This window comes from Odontesthes bonariensis, chromosome 19 (assembly GCF_027942865.1).
Source record: "Odontesthes bonariensis isolate fOdoBon6 chromosome 19, fOdoBon6.hap1, whole genome shotgun sequence".
In the NCBI taxonomy this organism is placed as follows: domain Eukaryota; kingdom Metazoa; phylum Chordata; class Actinopteri; order Atheriniformes; family Atherinopsidae; genus Odontesthes; species Odontesthes bonariensis.
In genome coordinates this window covers 5,688,334-5,713,829 of record NC_134524.1, presented here as the reverse complement: position 1 = coordinate 5,713,829, position 25,496 = coordinate 5,688,334, and the positions used below count along the sequence as shown (strand labels likewise).

General features: G+C 44.2%; 1 protein-coding gene across 1 annotated transcript; it reads right to left on the bottom strand.

Moving 5' to 3' along the window:
* Positions 1-87: 87 nt before the first annotated feature.
* On the bottom strand, positions 88-25,147 carry rnf150b (ring finger protein 150b). The gene is made up of 6 exons (XM_075450646.1): positions 24,252-25,147; positions 11,340-11,590; positions 10,678-10,832; positions 7,936-8,032; positions 7,473-7,734; positions 88-3,913 (listed from the first exon to the last, which is right to left on the bottom strand). The coding sequence occupies exons 1-6, from the start codon at positions 24,706-24,708 to the stop codon at positions 3,795-3,797; spliced, it is 1,341 nt and encodes a 446-aa protein (XP_075306761.1). The 5' UTR covers positions 24,709-25,147; the 3' UTR covers positions 88-3,794.
* Between the last annotated feature and the right edge of the window lie 349 nt (positions 25,148-25,496).

The window sequence follows — 25,496 nt, the reverse complement described above, 5'->3', positions numbered from 1 at the left end:
TGTTTCACGTGCCCAACTCATAAGTAATGTTGGCTCAGTACTGTTAAAAATGAGATGGTGGAAACGCAGAATAAAAGACCATGTCGATTAAGTTCACAACACAAATCAAATGACTTTAATTAAAACATTATTCACTGATAATTGTCCAAGACGTGGCATACAAATCCATCCTCCTCATACAAGCCCTCCACCATTATAGCAGAGTGTTCAGAGCATTTCTGAGGAAACTCAACTCACTGATGGGACTGCAAACAGCGACCAAAGCCCTGGCAATTTTCATCTAGTTATGCTTTCTGTTAAAAGTTTTAAATGTACAGACAAATGGCAGTCGATCCAACTCTTTATTCAACTTTTTCAAAGCCACTTGCACAAGATTTGGATTTCCAGTTCCGTGTCTCTTTACCCTAACAGTGATAGTGTTCGTGTTTTAAAGTCACACTGGTTCTCCTGCCAGCACGAGGGCTCAAACCTGTACAGACACACTTAAAACAGTTCATGTTCATGTGATCAGGGTCCTCTGTGAAAGGTTTTCCATATACAATTACACAAATAAACACTTAAATCTGCTTTGTCAATACTCAAACACAATGAGAATCATCCAGGCCGTGGGTGGAGAGGGGATGAAAGGAAAAGTCAGTCTTTGTTGCTGGGTGTCTTCGTTACAAAAATAAACTTCTCCTCTGGTATCAAAATAGACAACAATCTTTCTCAGGGAGCTCACCACAGCGAGAGCGCAGCCCTCTGCACACCGTTGGCAAACCACTCGCGGCCGAGTAAACTTGTGTCACTAGAAATGTTATATTTACATGTTGGGCTTTGAGCTGACTGGCACGTCCGGGGCGAAGCGCCCTTTGCAAAAACTGTGAGCAGCTTTGGAAGTTTACTCTAAGTTCCATTCACAGCCTTCGTTTGTGGTGCGTTGGCCAGCGGAAACAAGTGTAGCCTGCTGTAGTGCACAAATTTAAACGGAAAGCTCAGAGAAAAGCTCTCAGACGAGCAGTGCAATGCTCCAAACCTCGATTGTCAGGGTTAAAAAGGTAAAATATAGCTTTAAAAAAGGCAGCATAATGGTAACAGAAGCTAGTGATCAGGCAGACGGACCGATGGTGGGACAGTCGGGTAAATAAAAGAGGCAAAGGCTTCGGATCAAACAGTTACAAGGGGTTCGTTGAGGGTTATGGGAACTTGGGAGTTCCCTAAAAAGGAGAAAATACCTCGGAGGACTTTCCTTTCTGGTTGCTTTTATGCCACAGACGGTCAGGAAGCGGCTGGCAGAGTCACAGTTATGTTGTTCTTCTCTGTGTTTTGGCTTTTTAAAGGCTGAAGTTCACATTTTCTTCCACCAATCACCATCCCAGTTCTTTCCCTTTGGCTCCAACTCCGTCTCTCAGAGGTAAGGTGCCCCATTTCTTTCAGGGATGGACGAGTAGCGCTCGTCTGGCCTTTGGGACGCACTAATGTCTACATGACCACTATTCCTCAGTCCCTAAAAGAAAAGGGGCATCTTTTCCCACAATGGAGCAGATAGAGCTGTAATACTTTCCAAAAAAATCAAGTTCTGACAAATTTTAAATAAACATGCAAAAAAACATCAAATGTCAATGAAATCATCTCTCAGGACAGCTTTGTTCGCTTGCTTCCTCCGTTTCTGTAGCAACATCAACACAACATGAGCTTCTTTTTCTGAGAGAGCAGCGAGGCATGCATTGGGTCGAGCCCACACTGGAGGAGAACTTCTTCCAACTGTGCGACGCATCTGGCTCCAAAACCCTGACATTTTCAAATTCTGTCTGGATTCTGTTCGGTCTGACGTTTGAAGTCTCCACACATTCGAAGAGATTTCTTAACGTCAAAGGAAAAAGGTACTGCAAACAAGAGGAGGCACTGAGATTGGTCACATATGATTCATATGCGGTAAAGTTAAGTATTAGAGGAGCTACTCCTCTCTGAGGAAGCATCAGGAGAAATGATTTCAGGGGCGAAGAAACAACAAACCGGGAGGTTTTTCAGGATTTACACTAATTTAACCTTTCACCCCACGCTGTCGAAAGAAGGGGACGCTTCCTTCAAAATAGTTCCAAGAACTATGCAAAGAATTCCTGCAGCCTAAAAGTCAGGGGGGCATTTTAATGGATTACTGCCACAGAACAAACGGGGGCGCCAAGGCGACTCTGCGGACATACGGTTTAAATCTCTGCTAAAAAGCATGGAAGCCATTCTGATATTTACAGAATTCATCTCGGAGCTTTTCTCTTCCAATGATTCATGCGTTCAGAGATCCAGCCGGCGTGATCCGTGGCTACATTTCGACTCATTTCCATCTGGGCTTTCCAGGTAGAAATCCCTGTTTGTTGTGGTGAAAGTCTGCCCTCCATCGACTCTTCTAGTACACTGGAAAAAATCTAAATCTTACCAAGTATATTTGTCTCATTGAGTATCTCATTACACTTAATATAAAGACAACTGCCTAACAAGTACCATTTCAGCCAGATATAGGGACCTGTTTTAATGCAATACATCTGGAATATCTTGTTAAGTGAAAAAGTCTTGAAAACATCTGGTTTTGAGTCATATTTCACATGAAACAAGCTTTTTTTTTTTACATTTGAAGAGGTTTTTAAGATAATTTCAAGATCACTTTTATCTCAAAAGTCCTAAATATCACATTTTATTTCAAGAAATCTTGACAAGCCGATTTTCACTAGTTCCATTGGCAGATTTTTTTGCTTATTTCAAGCAAAAACGTCTCGTATTTGTTGTATTTTTACTTATTTTTGGAGGGGCATTTTTCCCCGTGTACTTTACATTTTTCTACCCAACCCTGGAAACATTTCTCAAGTCAACTTTTTTACCAAAGGTAAAGCATTGTAAAGATAAAGAGGAATACAGGCGTGAGAGAAACCATACTTTTTGGCGCTGCAGTAATACTGCCAGGATGCTAAACGGATATAAAAGCCACTGCTCTGGGTGGCTGTGGTGTCCTCCTTTACAACAGTCAGACACTACGGACACATCAAGAAACAGCACTTGACTCATGGCACGCAAATCCAAACGAACAATTGCAAGAAAACGCACCAGAACAAGAAGAGAGTGTCCCTGATGTTCTCTAGCAGGAAAAAAATAAAAACATGTGGGCTCATTACTGAAGGTGCACAACAACAAAATCTAAACTCCTGGACTGGATGGCCCACATAGGAACACAATGTGCCCAACCGCTCGTCTTTCGAGTCAGGGGGCAAAAAAAAAAAAACGTTGAAGAAGTTCAACCATACTTAAAATGAGGGGCTGGACTGTGGAAGCCTGTAAGGGTCTGTGGTGGGTGGGAGGGACACAGTTGGACCCCCATGGGGGCTGAATCGGGTGAAAGCAGTTCGCAGACCGGGTTAAATCTGGAGTCTGGAGTTGGAAAACCAAACACAGATGGAGAGAAAGACCGACTTAAACAGCCCTGATAAGTCTGAGAGGAGTCGAGAAAACAAGAAGAGTCCAACTGGCCTGCTTCAAATGTCGGACCTTCCAGAGCTGGTCTGGGAGTTTGGCCTTTTCTTTAAAACAAAGGGAGAACCCCGTCCAACCCTGGTACCGGTTCTGGGCTTAGCTTTCACTTGAAACCAGTCAAATCCAGAACCAAGCTCCCTCATACAGTTATGTTTGGTTCAGATGATCATCAGTCAGGTCTCTTTCACAGACCCTTAACTCAGTCAGGTTCGTTAAAAAACAAACAAAAAAAACACCACCTGGCCCTGATCAGTCCGTTTATGGCCCGGGTCCGATCTGCTTCTGCTGTGCTGCTCTCAGGACTTGTCCCCCAGCTGAGGCTGCTCCATGGACCCCTCCTCGTCTGAGAGACCGGTCTCCACGGCGATGACCAGCGATGCCACGGAGGCGCTGCTGGCCATTGGCTGCAGCTCACCTGGATGAGGAAAAACGAGTGTTGTCAGAAAAGCGTCTTCGTCCAACTCACAGAAATCTCACCCCCCACAACGTTTTTCAGAGTTTATCAGCTTCTGGAGCCCCTTCTGTGGACAGATTAAAATCTGCAGCAGTTTAACGGCACCAATTTCTACAAAAACACAATTCCTACTTTAACCCTCCTGTTGTCCTGCGGGTCAAAAGTGAGCCACTACCATGTTTAGCTGCAGAAAAAATACCCTAAACTATCTTTTTCCAACTTGAAATTTTATGACCCCATCATTAGAAAAAGTCAGACTTTATTGTTGTTTATGTTTCCATGTGGGCTGTACACCACTAGGGTACAAAGATTGTCTTATGGGTCATTTTTGACCCGTGAATTATAAAAACATTTAAACACCAGAAAAAAGTTCACTGTTTTTTTTCCTTTCAATATAATTAATTCAGAAGTAATTACTTCACATTTATATAATAGCAATAATAAACCTTTATTATGTAAAAGAAAACTGAGAAAATAAGGAAACTGTTGGTCCAACTGACAGTTGGTTTGTGGTAAAAAAAAAAAAGTGTAATCCTGAAAACTGGTGATTGTCTTTTTGTATTGTGTAACAAAAAATACATGATAAAAAATGTATTGAATTGAGTTGAATAGATCAATAACAGGTGGTTTCATCATACAAAATAGATTTTGGATTTAAAATTCAATTAAGTTGCTTTATTTTGGGGCTTTTTTGACCCATAGAACAAGGGGGTAAACACAATGTTAAGAGAGCAGCTGGAGATGAAAACTTTGCTTCGTTCTCAGTAATTTCTGAAGAGTTTATGGTAAAATTTGCACGTGTTGGAGCGCAAACCTAAACGCCAAACACTCGCCGAAAGACTGTTCAATTCAACTGGCTAATGAGAGTTTCTATTGGAAATGAAAAACCTTCATCAGGTCAATGCTAACTGGCTCAATACAACAGCTGTGAGGAGGACAGAGGTGCGGCCTCTCACTGTGTGCGGAAATATTAAACAATGTCGTGATTCTGGTTCGGTGGGACTCTCAGATCCCTCTGGTCAAGCTCTCAAATCATCCTTCCAGCTACTGGTTTCCATTATAGGTCTGAATGGGAATCAGGTGCGTGTCCTCACATGTAAAATCCAAACACTGGTTGCACAAAAGATATTAAGAGTTTATCAGGCTTTGTATTATAAATTCAAAGGGAATTTAACACTTTGTCCAACTGTTTACGGTCACGTCGCTCTGCAGGTTCACACCAGCTTTCCTCAACTAAGGACGCCGTGAAGAGGTTTTGAGAAACACCTTGAAGTGGGGACTCCTCAGGTGGGGAGAGTTTTAGCTTCGGAGTATCGGGGGGGAGCTTTGTTGAATGTGTGAAATTGATCGACTTTTTAAACATTGGGGTTTAAAGTCATTTTGGTCAAAAGGCAGCTGTTTTCACACAGCCCGTTACGGGCAGGATTGTTGAGCCTTTGGAGCACATCAGCGTCCAGTGCTTTATGAGAAAGGTCGACGGTCCAAGTTGGTGCGGCGCCGATGCGTTTCTGAGCCGTCGACAGAGGTATTCACGAAGCTAAAACGGCGTTTGCAGCAGGGAGGTTACACAGTCCTAGCGGGGCCTTTCTGTGTGGAGTCTGCATGTTCTCCCTGTGGATGCGAGCGTGGGCGTCGCACCCGTGGGGGATGGGGGTGTTTCGACAGCAAGGTGATTTCACCCCCCCATATTTTCCCAGTGGTAAACCCGTTTGCCCACCCTCGTAGTGCACCAACATAACAAAAATGGAGTGCACCTCAGCCCCTTTACGCTGCACGAAAAGGTCAAACTGAACGGACATTCACCCAATCACAGACTGTTATTAGAAAATATAACATCAGAGACGAACTATATTGTCTCTGATGCTCACCGATGGCTGACAGTGAGTAAAATGGAGAAGAGAATAGAGAGAAGGAGGCAGAGATGCCAAAAAGGAACAGGCAGCAGAAAATGGACTTCTTTTTCAAGTCAAGTCGTCATGCACCTGGTAAGTGAATGCAGAGGAAGCCGGCTCTACGGCCCCTAAAATCAACACCATCTCTCTGTCGGCGGAGGCCCCCCGCGCACCAAGCCACACATCGGAACTTACATTTCAGGCCTGGCGCTTTTGCCTTTTCAGGCCATGAAACGGTGGCGCAGCGCGTTGTCGTGCACCAGTCGAATTTTGTAACTCTGCTTGTGCTGAGAACGACAAACCGGACGGACCAACCTGAAAACAGGCTCAGGGCTGATTATTATGCAATTATTTGTAAATAAATGATGTTGTTAGGAATTTGCTGTTGTTTCATTCACTGGAAGCGGCTTTGAGTATTAAGCGCCATATAATACCGATCTACTAGTATTATTATTATTATTATTGCATCCTGAAATGTAACGATGATTCCCAAGTGTGTCCACTGAAGCTCACTAACAAACAAAGAAAGGGAAACACATTACATTAGGTTCTCAGCCTTTCATCTTCCAGATACTGCAGCAGTATCATTAATGACAGCGCTACAGAGGCATTGTTTTCTTCTCCACTTTCGTTCCGGGGTAGTTAACCTTCACGTAGCAGTGACACCTCTGTGACAGAGAAAATTGCAACTACTGGCTCATCGACTTGCGCCGCCATGAATAGCCGGTACGAAATTGTGACGTCATCAACACCGCTCGCGCTAGCCAACCATGCTCGAGCCTTTAGAGTGAGTGTGGATGGGTTTTTTTTGTCCCCTTTGGGCCCTGGGACTGGGTCCAGCCCCAGCTCTGCCACCCTGACTTGGATGATATGCGAAGCCGGCTTGAAGTGTATGAGCACAAAGTGAGCTGCCTCAGTTTGGTCTGTGCGGTCTACAAAAGGGACGAGCAGTGACTTTACAATCTTTATTCATCTAGGATGCGCTTAAAATCAAATATGTCCTTATATGCGGCCGACTCCACGATGCTGTGCACTGGGACACTGCGCTTCCAGCCTCATCCTACATGTAAGTACAGCTGAACTCGCTGCACAGACGGCGTATGCAAGTTATTTATATTTTCTCAGACGAGGCTGCAAAAATAAAAGAAAAGAAAAGAGGACATTTGGAGCTTCGAGTTGAGCGAATACTTTGAACCGTAACATGCAGTTGTGTTAAGCTAAAATGTTTACGTGCACTTTAAAAGTCTGGAACAGTCTTCCAGAAGATGTGAGACAGGCCATAACTATGTTATGTAAAAGTGCTTATAGTTCAAAGTGAAACAAATTCAATCACAGTCCAACAGCAGCTTCAACTCTTTGATCCTCTCTCAGGACGCCGTCAACTCTCAAACTAAGGCAAAAAATAACCCCATGAAGGCTGAGTAGCTGTGCATCTCTGAGCTTCTGACTGGTTCTTGTTTCCTTTCTAAGTTTCAACAGAATCACCGAGCACGGTGTAAAGATACAGGATGTGTGGGTTTCTTTGGTTCAGTGCTGTGTGGCAGCAGCACCACTGGGTGTCAGTACAACACCACCTGTGTTCCCTGAATAGCACCGTTGCCCTGGACACGGGGACAGAGGTGTGGTACCTGTGTGGGTGTCGGTGGTGGCCGTCACAGGGCTGTCTCTCAGCGTGTCGGGGTCCTGGTAGTCCTGCGGGAGTCCCACCCGTCGCACGCCGGGGTCCAGCACCACAGAGGAGCCGCCCTCGCTCAGTGTGCCGTCGCTGGACGCCCCAGACACCACGGCCTCCAGGGCCAGGGCCCCGACCCCACCCATGCCCACTCCACCAACGCCGCCCAGGGCCAGGTCGTAGTCCAGGGGCAGGTCGTCCAGGCAGTCTGCGTTCAGCTGGAACGGAGGGGAACAGCACGAGTTAAACTGACATAAATAAAGAGGTGAGAAACCCCCCCCCCTCCATTTGTGACAGCTATGACGGCATCTCTTACTCAGAACCATCTCTTATCAACCTCTCTCACCAAAATAAACAGTCAAAACACACTCAGAGGATGTTGTGAGAGCCCCTCCCTCCCCTGTGATCCCACCACTCACAGCGATGCCCAGCGCCTTCAGGATGTTCATCTTGCACATGGGACATGTGCGATGGTCCAGCAGCCACGGATCCACACAGCTCTTATGAAACAAATGTCTGCAAAATGTTAAAAAAAAAAAAAGAGGCGGTGAAATCAGTTATTCTAACATGCAGTCATTAGAAAAATGCTGTGGGAGCAAACACAGCTGCTCTCACTTTGTGCAGACACACAAGCCATGAAGGAATCTGGGTAAACACATTTTAGTTTCATAATCTCACACGGAGCATAACGGGCCCGTCTCAGGGGGGTAAACACGTGGTCACAGCCTCTGCTTTCTGAGATTTTGAGTATAAAACAGAAATGATTTACTACTTTGCCCTCATTGTTGCCAACAGTAGTTGTGCATGTGTGCCTCCGCACTTGACATTTGTCTGGCACATCAAACTGGTTGCGTATTCTGGGTGGAGACGCCGACCACGCCGTGCAGAGATTGCACATCTCATCTGGCTCGGGAACGCCTCAGGATCCCCTCGGGGGAAGCTGGAACATGTTTCAGACGTATGAAAGTCCCGGCGCTCGTGCTTAGCCTCCAACATAAACCAACTCAAGATAAGAAACATGAAGTGGACGGACAGAAGGACCAGATTTCTGCAGTGAGACAGCATTGGAAAAGCACTTAGGAGGAAGTGGATGGCTTTTTGGATCTGTATGTTTAAGCATTTTTATTCCTTTTTCCTTTAGCTAGGAGCAAGATGCTCACAGTTCTTGTGTTTAGTCCTTAAAATGCAGTTATAGAAGCATCTGTAGACAAACAGCAGACTACAGAGGCAGGAGAAGGATGAGAGAAGAGCAGATCATAACATTAACACCTGGAATATTCTATTGATGAAAACACAGCTTAAACCAAGCAGGTACAGTCATGCTGCATTAGGGTTACAGGGGCCTCAGCAGGGCCTCAGCAGACCCTGGCGCTCTCTTTGGACCCCCACATGTCTATGGTCACAGTGCATCACTGCAGCATCTCAGAATAGGAGCATCCATCCTCTCCATCTTTAACTCTACCCGACGCCAGCTTCACATCATGTGCATGTGCTGAACCCCTGAAGTAGGAAGTTCACTCTCTTTTGCTCTTGCTTTCTGCGTTGCTGTTAACAAATTCTCACAAGCAGTAATATAGTTCAAACTTAACCCATTGAGGCCGGGAAAGCGTTGCCGTATTTCTACCTTTAAAGCCGGGGGCGCTGTTGCGTTATTCTACCATTAAGGCCGGAAAAGCGTACACGTCTTTTTTCATGTATAAGGTTGTTTTGCACCAATTATTGACCTCGGCGCCAATTTAATGCATTATAATAGACACGTGAGAGTGTCGTCATGTTCCTCGTGTCATTGTTTTGAAGTTAAGTTACATCGAACAAGCATGGAGGACTTTCAGTGAGACATTTCAGACGGGAGCGATTGTGAGGAGTTTCTTGGCTTTGATGATGCTGATGAACGTGCTGACCCAATTGATCGAGATTTTTGGCTAGCACATTTGTTTGAAGATGACGATAATGATGAGGATGATTTTGAAGGGTTTGAATGTGAGTGGAAGACTGACAATTACCACCGTAATCGATGGAGAGATTTCAACCGCACACCAGGGGTGAAAGTCAGTTTACCTGCAGATGCCACACCGTTGCAGGCATTTAATCATGTTTTTACTGAGGAGCTTTGGGCGCATCTCATTTCCGAGACGAATAGATACAGTGAGCAGGTACTTCAGACTCCAGCTCGAGCAAAGATGGCAAGGTGGTCACACGTAACTGTGCCGGAGATGAAAACGTTTATTGGAATGTGCATGGGACCCCTTGTGCTGCCAATACGAAGAGATTACTAGCGATAAAATAAATAAATTATTTAAATATAAAATTAAATTTTATTTTATTAATGTTTTTTATTGAAAATAGTGCTGTTCCTGCACTTTACTTTTTACATTATCTATTTTCGTGAAGGTGTATGTAAATAGACTCAATTTCCAAAGAAAGCCACAGGTGTAAGCTCTCAAATACTTTTTGAATTTTGTTTCTATCTGCTACAGAGGCTGAGAAATCAATCATTTAGTAGGCGTTGACACAATTGCTGAATTTCCAGAAAAACTTCAGGTTTTAGGGTCTTTCTGAAATCGCCCATAGGTTTTACAGGCATTCTTCTCCAGGCGTTTTAGGCCTAAATGGGTTAAAGGAACTAATGCTCCATCGGTACACCGTCTGATGTCTTGTCGGCATTTCTCTTTTATTTCTATGTTTTACTGGCAGCAGCTAACGTATCCGGGAACCCTCGGCGAGCAGCAGACTGCAGAAACCTGGAAACACTTTTCTTTCACAACCACAGAGAGCAAAAAACGGATTAAACGCCATCCTGACACTGATATGGGGGTATTTAAGCATGGTGTTTAATCCTTAAAAAGCCTTTGTTTTCCCCCGTATCAGTCGTGCATCAGACCAACTACAGATGACACTTTCTTTACTAACATCCGTTTCAGAGATGAAAACCCTTTGAGGATGGAAAAGCTTTCACATTCGTCTAGTTTTTTTTATTCGAGCACCCTGAAGTTTCCTTGTGTTAGCTGTTGGTATGTGTTCCATCTCTGCGTGACTTGTTAAGAGTTTACTTCCTCTCCGGTGCAGACTGATTCAGAAAACTAACGGGTAACACACTCACTGTTAAAGCTACAGAAAAACCAAAACACTTTGGTTGTGCTCAGAGGTGAGGGCGGGGTTACCTGCAGGGCAGGATGCGCACCACGTCGTTGGCTTTGTAGCCCTCGATGCAGACGGCGCAGTTGTCGAAGTCGACCTCCGTCTCCTGGTCGCCTTTCCTGATGGTGCGAACCTGCAGCTTACTGATGGCCTTCTTCGCTGCGTCACCCAGACGCCGCTGAAGAGAGACACAAGCGATGACAGACTTTTATTTCAAGACAACTGAAAAGCTTGGGATTCGAATGAAACACTGCAGACAGAATCTGAGTTTCTAATGCGACAGAATCTGAGTTTCTAATGAGACAGACTGAGTTTCTAATGAGACAGAATCTGAGTTTCTAATGAGACAGAATCTGAGTTTCTAATGAGACAGAATCTGAGTTTCTAATGAGACAGACTGAGTTTCTAATGAGACAGAATCTGAGTTTCTAATGAGACAGAATCTGAGTTTCTAATGAGACAGAATCTGAGTTTCTAATGAAACAGACTGAGTTTCTAATGAGACAGAATCTGAGTTTCTAATGAGACAGAATCTGAGTTTCTAATGAGACAGAATCTGAGTTTCTAATGAGACAGAATCTGAGTTTCTAATGAGACAGAATCTGAGTTTCTAATGAGACAGAATCTGAGTTTCTAATGAAACACTGCAGACAGAATCAGAGTTACTGGGGTTCATGCTGTGCACCTGGTTTCTGTCTCGCGCGTTGGCGTATCGGAACCTCTGGATGTAGTAGAAGACGAGCCAGGCGAGGGAGATGATCATCAGCACGATGAAGGAGATGGACACAAACACCACCGACGTCCTGCTGACGTACTTCTGCAGGTTCCTCGTCCCGATTGTGATCGTCATGGTGACCGTGATGTTGCGCTCCAGCAGCGACACGACCTCGCGGCCTTTTGGCTCCGGGATCATGATGGCGACCACCTCGCCTGTACCTGAAGAGGAAGAGGGAAGCAGAAACACAATGAAATGATTCAGTGGCACCAAATGAAAGGAGAACAAGCACCCTCGACAACACTTTTTGGGCTCTTGGATAGCGCCGACAGAGGCCGTGAAAACACGACCTTTTAAGCTAATGTGGTGAATTCCTTCCACCAAGTCCAGCAGCATTAATAGCCTGATGAGTTCAAGAACAGCTACACCATTTCAGCTCTGGTTTTGGCACGGGCGTAAAATTGCGTATGGACGTGTCCATACCAATATTTGGATATTTTTAAAATGTCCATACCAATTTTGAATGGGAAATTGCACAGCGTTCGGGAAACAAAGGGTTAATTTTCCTCTTCCGTAGTTCCTTCTCTCAAAGACGGCGTGTCATTGGTGGGGACAGCCTTGCTATCTGTGATTGGCTCACCTTCTGTAGCGCTATGCCTGGCGTGTTGTTGCTAGGTTGGTTGCTAAGCGGTGATAGCGGGAAAACAGCTGACGAGGTGACCGGTCTTTTGTTCGCTGGCTCGGAGTCATCATGTCTGACTCGGGCAGGAAAAGAAAACTGACGGACATAAAAGGATATTTCACCAAGTCAGCGGTAAGTTACTCACACAAAATAGTCTTGTTAAAACCTGTTCAGTCCCGTCCCCACACGGTGAAATTTTGCTTCACACCGGAAACGGACGTCTGTTCACACTTATCTTTGCAGTGTGCACTTGCAAAACTTCATCAGTTAATATTTTGTACAAAATGCACTACAACTGCAGCACCCAAACTCATCAACTTACAGATCCTGAAATTTCAGAAACATATAATAATATATATATATATATATATATATATAATAAAACGTAATAATAAAACATCTTACTCTGGCATTGTCTGCCTGGGCCTGTGATAATGTTGAAGTCACCAGAAACTCGAGTGACTTGCATAATATTAAAAAAAAAAAAAAAAAAAAAAAAAAACAATCAATCAATCAATTCTCAATCTTGCCATTATGGTTTACATTAAAGAAAAAAAAAAAAAAAAATCAGAGGGCTGTGAATCAGATGGGATTTGCCATTATTCACCCCAGAAAATGCAGGAAATGCAGGAAATCTAAGAAATACAAAATTTTCTGGGGGAGGACCCCCTCAACCTTAGGTGGTGGTGGAGTGGCAAATTATGTCCCCACCAATGTCAACACCATTATTACGCCCTTGGGTTTTGGTTTCCATTAGCTCCCGGGGAACGTTTGGCCTCCACAGCTGTTAAATGACCCATCGCTGCTCCTTTCTGCACCAGTTTGGAGCCAGTGCTTGATTTCAAACAGAAGATAAGGTCAAAGATGAGACAAACCCTTATTAGCCCCACAGTGGGGAAATTCACATCGTCGCAGCATCACATCCATTAGAGCTGGGAATAGGCAAAGATAGAAAGCCATAAGGGTACGACAATATATACAGCAAAGTATTTACAATACCAGGAGCAGCATGTGTGGACAGTACTACAGCAGAGTGTATGTTATGTGCATAAACAGTGTGACAACAGCTCATTGCTGCTGTTGTTTGTGTTTATAACAGTATTTATTGTGCAGACTGGCATTATTTAGACTCTGAGTGGCAGTGAAACTGAGACAAACGGCGATCGGTGGAGAAGACAAGACTTTACTCACACCGTTTCTGTATTTGGATTCAGACCAGACATATAGCACATTGACATTTCTGTGGCGATAACTGGAGATGTGAGAAGAATCCAACAGGTTGCGCTGCCAGATAAAGAAAAGAAACAGCGTGGGTCAGTTTCCACCTCCATGGTTTGACCTTTTCTCTTTTTTTGGGGCAAAACGACACGTTGTGGTGAGAAAAGTGTAACTAGAAGGACCCGTGGTGCTTTATGTCATGCCATGTCCTCAGTTTTTCCTCCTGAGTTGATATTAACTTCACTGTTACTCTAGCATAGTTAAACCCCAGTGTACAACTCCGACTGTTAAGTTTAAACATGCATTTTCATCCACCTTTAAACACAGTTTAAACCATTCTGCTGTGACTGACATTCTGTGATGAGGTCGCTGTGACTTAGAACAAAGAAAAGCAGAACATCCTCAGGATTGTGAAGCCTCGAGTGAACCGCTTTCCAGTAAAAAGGACCAAACAATTCATCTTAAAACATTTAGGAGTAACCGCTACTTTGGGTTTGGGTTGTGCTCTGGTTTTTCAGTCGAAACGCTTCAGCTTTAATCAGAACCAAAGCATGAATGTCCATGCCATGCAAGATGTTCAGCTGAGATTAAAGCTTCATTCTCAAACCTTTGCAGCCCTTTAAAATAAAGAACGTTCTGATAATTAAGAAAAAGGAGCTATTTTGACGGCTTTAATCGTCTTGCAGTCTCCTGATGAGCTACCGTCTCCACCTCGCCTCCTCATTTCTGAATTAATCTTCCACGGGTCGTATTCACCACACTGGGCCCGTGTTTATTAATCCAATGGCAGCTTGTGCTTCACGCATCAACCCATCGCTATGGCGACGAGCTCCTCGCCCACCGGCAAGAGACCGCCGCTCTAAAAATACACTTTACACGCTGACATGGTGCATGATGTGTGGGACAGCCTGGTTTCACTGCAGCGTAGCATTGAGCTTGAGTCTGAACATAAGATTATATAAGGGACTCTCAGAGGGCTGTTTGCAGGATTTCTGTAATCCTGCAGCAGGTATTAATGCAGATCCTCTCCCTAAACATTTCTGCCTACTATGTGGAACCCTATTGTAGTCCTAAATCAAAGGAATACTTAAACAAATGCATGAGCAAAAACTGCATAAATATGCATCCCTAATTAATAATCAAAATAAATGCGTTAAATACATGAAGAATTAGTTAGAAATGTTTTAATTTATATATTCAAGTATTTCTTTAAGCCATATTCATAAACTTGTTGTTAAGGGATGGCAGTTAAGTCTAAAAAGTATTTTCACAAAGAAAAGAAGGCCCAACAAATGATGTCTGAAGTAAGAGTTAAAGGGATAGTTTGCCTCTTTTGACATGAAGCTGTATGACATCCCATATTAGCAACATTATTTATGAACATCCCCTGCGTCCTGGGTTAGGGTTAGGACTACCTTCGTCAACGCAAAGACGAGGCTGGAACTCGGCTCACAGGACGCAGCAGGGGGTAAGAAAATGTTCATAAATGATATTGCTAATATGGGATGTCATACAGCTTCATGTCAAAAGAGGCGAACTATCCCTTTAATGAGCTTTTCCTTAAGCTGCCTTTACATCAACAACTCTGCTCTTCATTAAAAGCATTTCCACCACTCTAAACAACCGTTTTCAATCATTTCGAATGATAATCTCAGCCTTACATAATGCAGAGACAGATTTATGTTGCAGGCAACAGGATTGTTACAAGATCTTATTCACAGCAGGAGGTTTGGTGCAACATCCCGACAGGGAAATCACGTGTCAAAGGTCACGGGTGCACACAACCAGGCGTTAAAAAGCCAAACCACCACAGTCCATCTTTCTGAGGCTGAAGAACACAGCGCCTTCAGTTCTGCACATCTGAGGAGAAAATTCCATCTGTGTGTGGCACATCTCGGCTGTTTTTAATTCAGATCTGAGGTTTGCCTTGTGACAGAGGCCTGACTTGGTAAAAATGCACACTCATGTAACCCCTAAAGACGGAGAAAAACATCCCGGAGGAAAGTTTGCTCCGACACAGAGACAATAACTGCCGCTTCAAAAGCAAAGCTTCAAGATAAACATCAAAAAACAGGTTTATTTACAAGCTTCAAATGTATAACTGGAACCAGACAGATGTTCTGGCAGTAAGAACAAGCTGCTGATGGGAATCGGTTGCCATGTTGGCACAAGTTTACAGAAACTCAGTCATATATGCAGATGCAGACAGATGCTCCCATCACAAGCAAGTGATTAAAAACAGAGAAACTGATGATGACAGAAGCATTTCTCCACAATAATTAAAGAAGAAGAAGACGGACCATCCTTTTAAGTTTGAAGTCAAGTCAGGACAGAAACAGGCCCCCAGCTTCGATGTTTAAATGGAAATGCATGGCTTAGAACAGATCTGACCTCAGAGCAGGTGAACTGTAATTCTTCCACCTCAGTGTCTCCGGGCTCTGTGATTGGTCGCTTCATTCTCTGTCCAGGTATCAATCAAATCTTTAAGAAAGATTGCATCAGTCCTCCTTTTCAACAACTGGACCAGCTCACAGATGTAAACAACCGCTTGATCGACACTCAGAAGGAATAAATATCAGACTTCTCGACACATCTCCGTCCACAACAATATTTCCTCTTTGTACCTGGAATCCGAGTAGAGTTCCTCACCAGTTTCCTGTGTTCTTTATCGGTTCCCTTATCGATTGTCATTTGGAGAAAAAGGACAACAAACCGGTCGATCAGCATCAACTTTGTTTCGTTTAGAAGTAACACGAGTCATGACCTTACAAACCCAACAACGGTGAGGTCCACATTCGTCTATCATGGCCTGGGTAATTTAACTCTTCCCTGCTCTGGTGAAAGGAGAAGCTGGATGTAGAGGTGAACTGGGGGTAGTACCACCAGCCTCTGGCTCTGAGCCACTCAGACTCTGTCTCTCATGATTTCATCTAAATGTAATGCCTGAGAAGGCATTCATTTAACCTTAACCGTTACTAACAGCAGGTTTTACTATGAGGCAAATGGCGCTAACATGATAGGCAGTGTTTGTTTATTAGTTAGTTAGTTACCTGCAGTGTTAGCCGAGGACATGCTAACGTTGCTGGGTTCAGATTCACCAACGTTAGTCCGGAGCAGATCAAAAACGTGACATTCATTCATAGTTATTGCATGTTGGTAGTATTTCCTCCCTTTGGTGAAATATTCACTTTGCACGTTGCCCTGTTGTCGTCTTTTTTAGGGATGTGTAATCAAACTTTCGAGCGTTTGTACCGTTTGGGCGCCATGTTTACTGTTGACTGCTGGCTGCACTGGACTCGCCACGCAACGTTGCGTGGTGACGTCATTGGCGCCCACTGGAATCGATAAGGGAATCGTTTGCTAAATAGCCAAACGATTCCAAGGAATTGAAACCCTGGGAACCGGTTCTCTGGCTATATCCCTGACACGTAAGGTAAGATCCTCCAGTTTAAGTCTTTTCTGGGTCAAGGAAGGAGCCCGAGCCTCTGAGGTCAGCAATTACTTCTCAAACCGTTCTCCTCCTTGTGTAACTTTTAACTTCCTTAATTATCATTCCTGTATGAAGCCTAATTACTTCCCATTTTATGGTCACTGACACTTTCTGTATTACGTCTTTAAGTAACTTAGTACATCATTTTTCAACAGGTGCTATGTGAAGTTATTGTGAACAGGTGGTCCTGAAGCTGGATTTAAGCTAAACTAAGAAATATCAGCAGTTTTAACAACTTTTTGAGACTTAGCCGCTTGCCTGCTAACTTCACAACAGCAGTCAGTCGTCCCTAAAGTGTGCAGCATCTGTTAAAAATCACTAAAAAGAAATCCACTGACAGCATATTTCACCAAGCTACGAATCATTTCAGCATAAAAAGGCACGTAACTCAAGGTTTAGGGCACTTCAGTGCAATGCTACCACTTTATTATTAAGTGTGACAGATCAATGGCAGACTTCAGCGTGTGATTACGTCTTCAGAACAACCAAACGTGAACTCTCTCAGCCTCTCAGGAGATTTAATTAAGGAGGGAACTGAGATGCAACTTGAACGTTTTATCTTAAATTGGATACATTTGCTGTGTGTGTGTAGTTTGGCAGATCACACGCTGGATAAATTCCCTCGAGGCCAACGGTGAACTCTCACCGGCCCCACCAACATCGATTAGTGACGGCCTAAAAATAATCCCCTGGGATCAATGTGGCTCTCACACGTACACATCTGCATCGTTTCATAGTCTCAACCTCAAACCCGATTCTAGATCGAATGAGTGTGGCGTGCTTTTTCCTCTTCATGTTTTCAGCTCCACACGTGATTAAAACCAAGTTTAATGTGAGAATACAGCAGCAAAAGGAAGAAAAATTAGCAGTCGGTCAATCTTTGCTGGTAGCACATATGTTTAACATGTTGTTTTTAACAGTAGGGCTGAGGATTTCTGCTTTAAATCTACAGAACACCACATTCAGAAGAAACGGAGCCCAAATGTGCCATTTATACTCTTTGAAGCAACCAGAACAAACCAATGAGATGAGCGGCCTCTCCCCGAACAGAGACGGCTCTCACACAGGCAGTGAATCCTCTTTCCAATCTTAAATATGACCTAAATATGAAGACCGATGCTGTTCCAGCTGTTTATCTCCGAGGATGTCAGTAAGTTTATTTTGTGGAGTATTTCTCTTCGTCCCATTCTGGTTCACAACTCATGCTGGTGTGGAAAACACCATGGGTAATGCCACCAGTAGCCCCGCTGCTAACAGGCTACTAACCGGTCGCTAACCGGCTGATAACAGGCAGCTAACCGGCTGATAACCGTCCGCCGACAGGCCACTAACCGGCTGATTGCCGGCCGCTAACAGGCCACTAACCGGCTGATAACAGGCCGCTAACCGGCTGATAACAGGCCACTAACCGGCTGATAACAGGCCACTAACCGGCTGATAACAGGCCACTAACCGGCTGATAACAGGCCACTAACCGGCTGATAACAGGCCGCTAACCGGCTGATAACAGGCCGCTAACCGGCTGATAACCGGCCGCCGACAGGCCACTAACCGGCTGATAGCCGGCCGCTAACAGGCCACTAACCGGCCGCTAACAGGCGACTAACTGGTCGCTAACCGGCTGATAACAGGCCGCTAACCGGCTGATAACCGTCCGCCGACAGGCTACTAACCGGCTGATAGCCGGCCGCTAACAGGTCACTAACCGGCTACACGTCCATTTATTTTATTGCCCTTTACAATATGTGAGATTTACAGAGTCTGGGGAGACTTTGAGGAAGTGGTGACAGGCTGAGATCTGGGTGGAGCTCATCAGCATATTCACAGATCCCAACTCAGTGGATGAGGAAGAAGTTTAGGAGTCATGCCCCATGCAGCATAAAGGCCATGGGAGGTTTTCTTCATGGCCAAAAGACATGACTTGCAAGGGGATCAGGAACTGTTAGAGTTGGACTTCAGGTGACGGGTGAGAGCACGCACTCCATGCTTCACCTGGATGTTGCAGTTCCGTGGTGTTAAATTACTTTAAATTGTGGTATTTTGTCCGAGCCCACTGAAAAACGCTGAAATGCCCGATGCAAGAAACTAAATGCACCTTTGAGAAATTAGCAAAATAACATCTTGAATGGTAAAGTTCTCAAAGTAACCAACAGTATAAACAATTTATCCACTAATTGTAGTGTAACTGAGGGAATCAGTGTCAGAGGACAAAATAAAACCTACCACAGATACTGATAAAGAAGGGGATTCTCTGCTGCGAGTGAGCATAAAGTGAGCCATACTAAAGCAACATTTCTCTCGTAATATAGTAATTTGTGGCTTTTACTCTGTAAGTTGCTGGACAAAACTGGCATCAGTCTGATGTTTTAAAACCAGCCCTGTCTGTCACGGAGGCTCAGCTGCTAAATATTCATCCGAACAGGGTGCACTGACACGTGAAGGCCTCGTTTAAAATCCCAAACAGCAGCTCATATCTACCAAATGTCAACTCCGAGACTTCGGGATGATTCCTGATTGTTTACATATGTGAGGCCGACCTTCTGGAACGTGGCTGCCACAGGCAACAGAGGATTACCCCGTTGACCATCATGAGGGCAAACACAGGGGATGTTGACTCAGCTCCTCAAAGTAAGGTGAAAGAAAAAGACAGAAACGAACCCTCGACGCTGCACGGAGGGGGTGAAAATGGTTGCAAAGTATTTTGGGGCGTTTATATCTTGCGTGCTGTGAACTCTCCCAGCACAAATAAGCAGGTGATGAGGTCAGAGAGCAGTTCTGCTTCAGTTAGCGAAGCAGTGAGACTGAAAAGGAGGAGCTTTTTATCCTGATGCATGCCTTTGTCTTTGGGGACAACCTTCATTTCTATTGTCGACTTGGAGAGCGTGACGTTCGGCTCATTCAGAGGCTCATCAAGCAAATAACGCATTAAACTGAAGAGCACAGATCAGAATATCAACCTCCACAATTACGTTCACACTGAATCAGCTCCGGCTCCGACAGGAGATGATAAAGGAAGCAGTGGAGCGCCTTTTCTCAGCATTTCACAGATCTCCACCAGCTCTTATTATGCCTGCACTTTTAGCTTATTTGGCTCCGAGTGGTCGGTTTTTACAGGCCTGATCCGACCAGATCTAAAATTCAATAAAAGCATTTCTTCGGACGTCGTCAAAACGCTGCATCTAAAAACATGTAAATGTCACGTATCTGTCATTGTGTTTCCCTCGGTTATAGCAAAACTTCAGAAATAAAACTGAAGACACGTGGACCTTGTTGCTGATACAATCTGACATTTTGAAGGCGAAACCAGATGAATGTTTTGCTAATTTTTAAAGAAAAATGAGATGCTGAACATGGCTGCACTCCACCTATAATAGACAACAGATGAGGAAAATGAACACACTGACCCAGAGAGTGACAACATCATGAGAAAATTGATATTAACTTAAGATTTGGTTATTTCCTCAACTCCTGGCATTGAAAGCAGGCGAGGGGGGCCCGAGGGGATCCCTGAAGGAGATGCCAGCTGTCAGACCAGCAGCTGTTACTTCACTCAGCGGTGATGGAGCCAATCCAGACAGCAGCCCCTCACTTCACTGCTGCTGCCGCTCAGTCAGGCTGTTATGCAACTCCGCTTTGCATCGTGACCGACAAACAAACGTCACTTTGGATTTCTCAGGACATAATCAAATGAGAGATGCCCATTTTCTATAATTGCCGGATGCAGCAGCCCTGGGAATCCACACAAGACAGTCTGCGTGCATTGTTTCCCCATCAGTGATGCAGATGGAGATGAAATAATTTGATAAAGAGTTAATTGGGCACAGTGGGAGAACCTTCGATCAACAGTCCAACAGATGACTGTTTTCACAGTCAACTCGTGTATTAATTGGTCAACAAAGAGGTTTTAGATTAGACGCAAATAGTCACTCAGAGCCAAACGTAGCCGGGCTTCTTCTCACTGGTGAAGCAAATCTGAAGCAATTTACTGAAAAAGCCACAAAAGTAGAAGTTAATCAGACGTTTCCAGCAACTTGTTCAACGTGAATAAACTAGGCTGCGCAGTGTTGCCAGAAGGTGGTGCAGCTGCTTTGATTTTAGGTCAATAATTAACCAAAACAGACATCTAAAGTGATATTTTTACCCTGTGGGAAAAGAAAACATGTCCATGCCTATTTATAGTCAGAATCATTGATCCTGCCACATATGAGTTATCGTGTTAAACCACTTAACTCTGACCTATGAACCATTCAGGCAGGAAAAAGGCTCCTAACTCAAGGGATGAACCAGTGTTGTGTCCACACAGAACAGACAACTTAGCAAAGAAGCCGTTTTAAACTGGATCTTTAGGCACTTTGTTCCCAGCAGCCTGTCACACATTCTCCTCCAGTGAAAGTGAAAAACAGGACTTTATATCACCAAACAGGAATAAAATTCCCTCAGATATGGTGTCAGATGAGCAACAAAAAATTAGTAGATTTTTTTTACATTAATTTACTCAAATAGTGGCCTAAAATGAACAGAAACAGACATTTAATTATAATTTATTTTATAACAATTAATTTCCAACTACATTTGTATGGTTTTGACAGCCATATTAAGTATTTGATGTAGTTTTTGAAGCATTTTGGTCATGAGACACCTTTTATTTCTTTATATTTTGCATCCAAGCAGCTTAAGTGATCTTCAGCAATAGTTTCAACACTTTCTGAAGGTCTTTCAACGTTTTTCTTTGGACATTTTCTGCCTTTTCACTCATCTTCAGTCCAGTTTTTTCTTTGTTAAGCCACTTAACTCTGACCTATGAACCATTCAGGCAGGAAAAAGGCTCCTAACTCAAGGGATGAACCAGTGTTGTGTCCACACAGAACAGACAACTTGGCAAAGAAGCCATTTTAAACTGAATCTTTAGCCACTTTGTTCCCAGCAGCCTGTCACAGAGACATCATTTGTTCCCATTTCTTTAGCTGCATGTGTGAAAAACAGCAAAGATAACACAGTCTGACAGACAGAAAACAGGATTTCTGCAGCAACAAGGTGATTCCCAAAGAGCTGTTAGCTGAAAACTTGGCATATCTCAGCATGGTGTGCAGTGTGTCCTTAAAACATTTGAGGAAACTGGACAAGTGGAGGACAAAAGAAGAAGAAGTGTCAGGCCTAAAGAACTATCTACAGCAGATGAACAGGATCTGAAAGTGATGTCCTTAAGAAAGAGGAAAAACTCCAGCAAAGACCTGACACAGGAGCTGAGAGATGCATCTGGAGCTTCAGCTGATCCATCTGCTGTTGGCCCAAGCCTCATCAGAAATGGGCTCCATGGAAGGGTGGCTGTCAAGAAGCCGTTCTTAAAGGATAAGACCGGTTTTTTGACATTGGGCCCTTGATTTCACATTATAACATGATGTTCTACTCACCCCTGCTTGTTGTTGGTCATTTGGAGCTGTTCCGAAGATATTCGAGAGGCGTCTGGCTGCTCTCTTGAGATATTCGGCCATGAAACGGTTTCCTATGGGCAACGTTATACAGGCACAAACTATGCTGTTTATAATTTATTAATTACTCTACACTAGCACTGATAACGTGGAGATGCGTCGCTTACTTAAAAAAATCCGGGTTATTGTAATTTTGTTTTTTTTGTCGTAAAGTGGGTGTTACTGACGTCATCGTCGTGCTACTACCACAGACAGCCCACAGACCTGCTGCCTATTTATTCATTCGGCTAAAATTCAAAATTAGTAACCCGGATTTTTTTAAGTAAGCGACGCACCTCCACGTTATCAGTGCTAGTGTACAGTAATTAATAAATTATAAACAGCATAGTTTGTGCCTGTATGAGCTTGCCCATAGGAAACCGTTTCATGGCTGAATATCTCAAGAGAGCAGCCAGACGCCTCGCGAATATCTTCGGAACAGCTCCAAATTACCAACAACAAGCAGGGGTGAGTAGAACATCATGTTATAATGTGAAATCAAGGGCCCAATGTAAAAAAAACGGTCTTGTCCTTTAAGGAAGGGAAACAGGGAGAAAAGGCTGAGCTGTGCCAAAGGACACAAGAAGTGGGCTGAAAATCAGTGGCAGCAGGTCTGATGGAGGGATGAATCCTCACCAGAGCCCGGAGCTCAACATTACTGAAGCAGTGTAGGATCATGTTGGCAGAGAACGGAACAAAAAGGCAGCCCACATCCAAAGAAGAGCTTTGGGATGTCCTTCAAGAAGCCTGGAGAACTGTTCCTGAAGACTCCTTAAAGAAAGGACAGAAAGCTCGTCAGAGAGGGTTCAGGCTGTGTTGGAGGAGAAAGGAGCTCAGAGCAGATATTCACTTTAAAACTGCTCAGAACTGAACTAACTCTGTTTTTATGGTTGTGTTTGCACGAAAACATTAAGTTTGGCTCAAAAAAATGTCCACAGTACTGTATAAAAGAATCAAAGTTGCAGATGAGATCAGTGATTAGTTAACTCTTGAGGAGGAAAGGATTCATTAATGAATCGTTATGAGGTGAGGAGGGATGCATGACATCAATGAGCTCCACCTGAAATAACCTGATACATACCACTTCAACACACCAGCTCTAACAAAACCCAAAACAAATTAATTTCATGTTTTCTTTCAGGAACTGTCAGATGACTTCACTATCAACAGATCTGAGTATTTTTTTGAGCATGATGAGAAAAATCAAGCGATTCTGTCAGAACTACAGTAAAATATTCATAGATGATGAGTTCACAGTCTTTGGAAGCTGGTAAATATCCAAACCTTTATTTGTTTAACAGACTGGAGAGGCAACTACAGGCGTTGTATAGCTAATTTATCATTTATCAACACTATTGACAGGTAAATGTATCCATCCGTTATTATATTATATAGCGGGATAACAGGGGCGAGGCTAGGGTATTTTTAGTGGTGCCAAGGCACCACCGTGAGATAGCTCGGCACCCCCTGGCTCAGCACATTTTTAAAATAATGTTTTAACTCTTTACTCCCAAAATTGTCCCATCTACATGTATGTTTAAAGTTAAAATCTGTGGATCATTTGAATAGCTGTGTTGTATGCAAGATGTTTGTTTATAAATGGCAGTGGCACGGCCACCCTGTACCTTGCACATGTTTAAAATAAAAACATGAATATATTAACCTGTGTATTATTTGAATAGCTTAGTATTGAATGTACAATAACCGAGTAGCTATAGTCATAAACGGCACTAGGCCCCGTTAAATATAAAACACAATTGTTTGCCATATAAATAGTAGAGGGGTCCCTGCTCCAACTCTCCATCAGTTTGGGGTCCCTGGCCTGAAAAACGTTGAAGACCCCTGTTGTAGGGGAAAACACTACTCAAAGCAAAACTAATACGGCTCCAAAAATTTATAAATGTACTAGTTCGCCTCAATTCGTGAGAAATAATGTGCCTCTGTGAGCACTGGGGGCTGTGGCACCCCTAAAGACCAGATCCTAAAATCGCCTCTGCGGGATAATAAACTGGACATTTCATTACCTTGGTGAGGCATCGTGATGGTGTCGTTGGAAGTGGCGGACCCCACGTTAAAGATGACCACCGCCGACGCGTTGTGGGCTGCCGCGTGGCGGATCTTGTCCTTATAAGTGCAGTTGCCCCGGGCTATCAGCGCCACCCAGGCCCCGGCCTGCTGGGGCACCACGAACCGGGTGTGGGGGTCACAGGCCTGGCGGTCGAGCGGAGCTGCGGGCAGGACCACCACCCCCTTGGCGTCCCGCTTCGGGGAGTGCTCCCCGTAGCGGCCGCACTCCGTCTTCTCGGTGCGCAGCTCCGAGGTGTCCGGGTCCAGGTAGGTGATGTTGACGAACGCGGTGTACCACTCCTCCCGCTCGGCCACGGTGAAGTCGAGGCACAGCAAGTGGACGAAGCAGAAGGAGAGCAGCCACGTAGAGAGGGCCAGTTTGCGGCAGGCCGCCACCAGCGATCCCGGGGCCATGACGTCCCTCCCCGCTGAGCGTTATAACGCGCGGAAAGCCTACTCCACCATGCTAACCAGCCGGCCGACTGAGACCTTCTATTTTTACAGTTTCTGGTGTATATTTAGGCTCCGACGCCGCCTATATTTCTCCACCTTTTCAGCCGCTCCCCTCCGCTGCTGTCAGGCTACGGGGAGCAGACGCCTATTAGCCGTCTCCATTTCCAAGCGTCGCCGCAAACAAAACAAAAAACACACCCGTGGCGTAAATCAAATGCAAAGGCAGCGGGGGGTTAAATTAACCGCGGGGACGAAGCGACTAAACCCCGCCGAGCTAAAACAGCAGGCAGGGGATTCGGAACCCTGCAAAGTTGGCATTTAAAAAGATTTTTTTCGCCCTTTAAGGCTAAAGCTACGGAGCTGCAGGCCCGCTAAGCTGCATTGTTTTGACTGGGCCACTGTCCACCTTTTACATACAGTAAACAGGAAGTACTACTTCCGGTGATTGGCTTTGAAAATAAAAGCCAAATCATGTCTGCTTAAATATGTCATTCGCTTGAAAAGACTCAAGTGACTCATCGTGTATTGATGTAATTTCTTCTTTATATGAAATACATAAAATCTTTTTATATTTACATGGACCAAAGTTGACAAAACATTAACTGGTTTTCAAGAGTGACTTTTATTTTAAAAGATATGATATTCTACTTCCGCCATGTACAGTTTGTCTTGACGTAGCTCTTTGTTGACGCGCTTTAAACACACCGCCCTCTAGCGGCCACTGAAAACACTGCTGTTTCCTTCAAAAC

What these genes read in the sequence shown, in the direction of transcription:
- rnf150b (XM_075450646.1), bottom strand. Translation starts at nt 24,708, where the DNA reads ATGGCCCCGGGATCGCTGGTGGCGGCCTGCCGCAAACTGGCCCTCTCT. An exon ending in GTGCGCATCCTGCCCTGCAG is followed by an intron (nt 8,033 to 10,677) that starts GTAACCCCGCCC and finishes AACATTTTGCAG; the next exon opens with ACATTTGTTTCATAAGAGCT. An exon ending in TGAAGGCGCTGGGCATCGCT is followed by an intron (nt 7,735 to 7,935) that starts GTGAGTGGTGGG and finishes CCTCCGTTCCAG; the next exon opens with CTGAACGCAGACTGCCTGGA.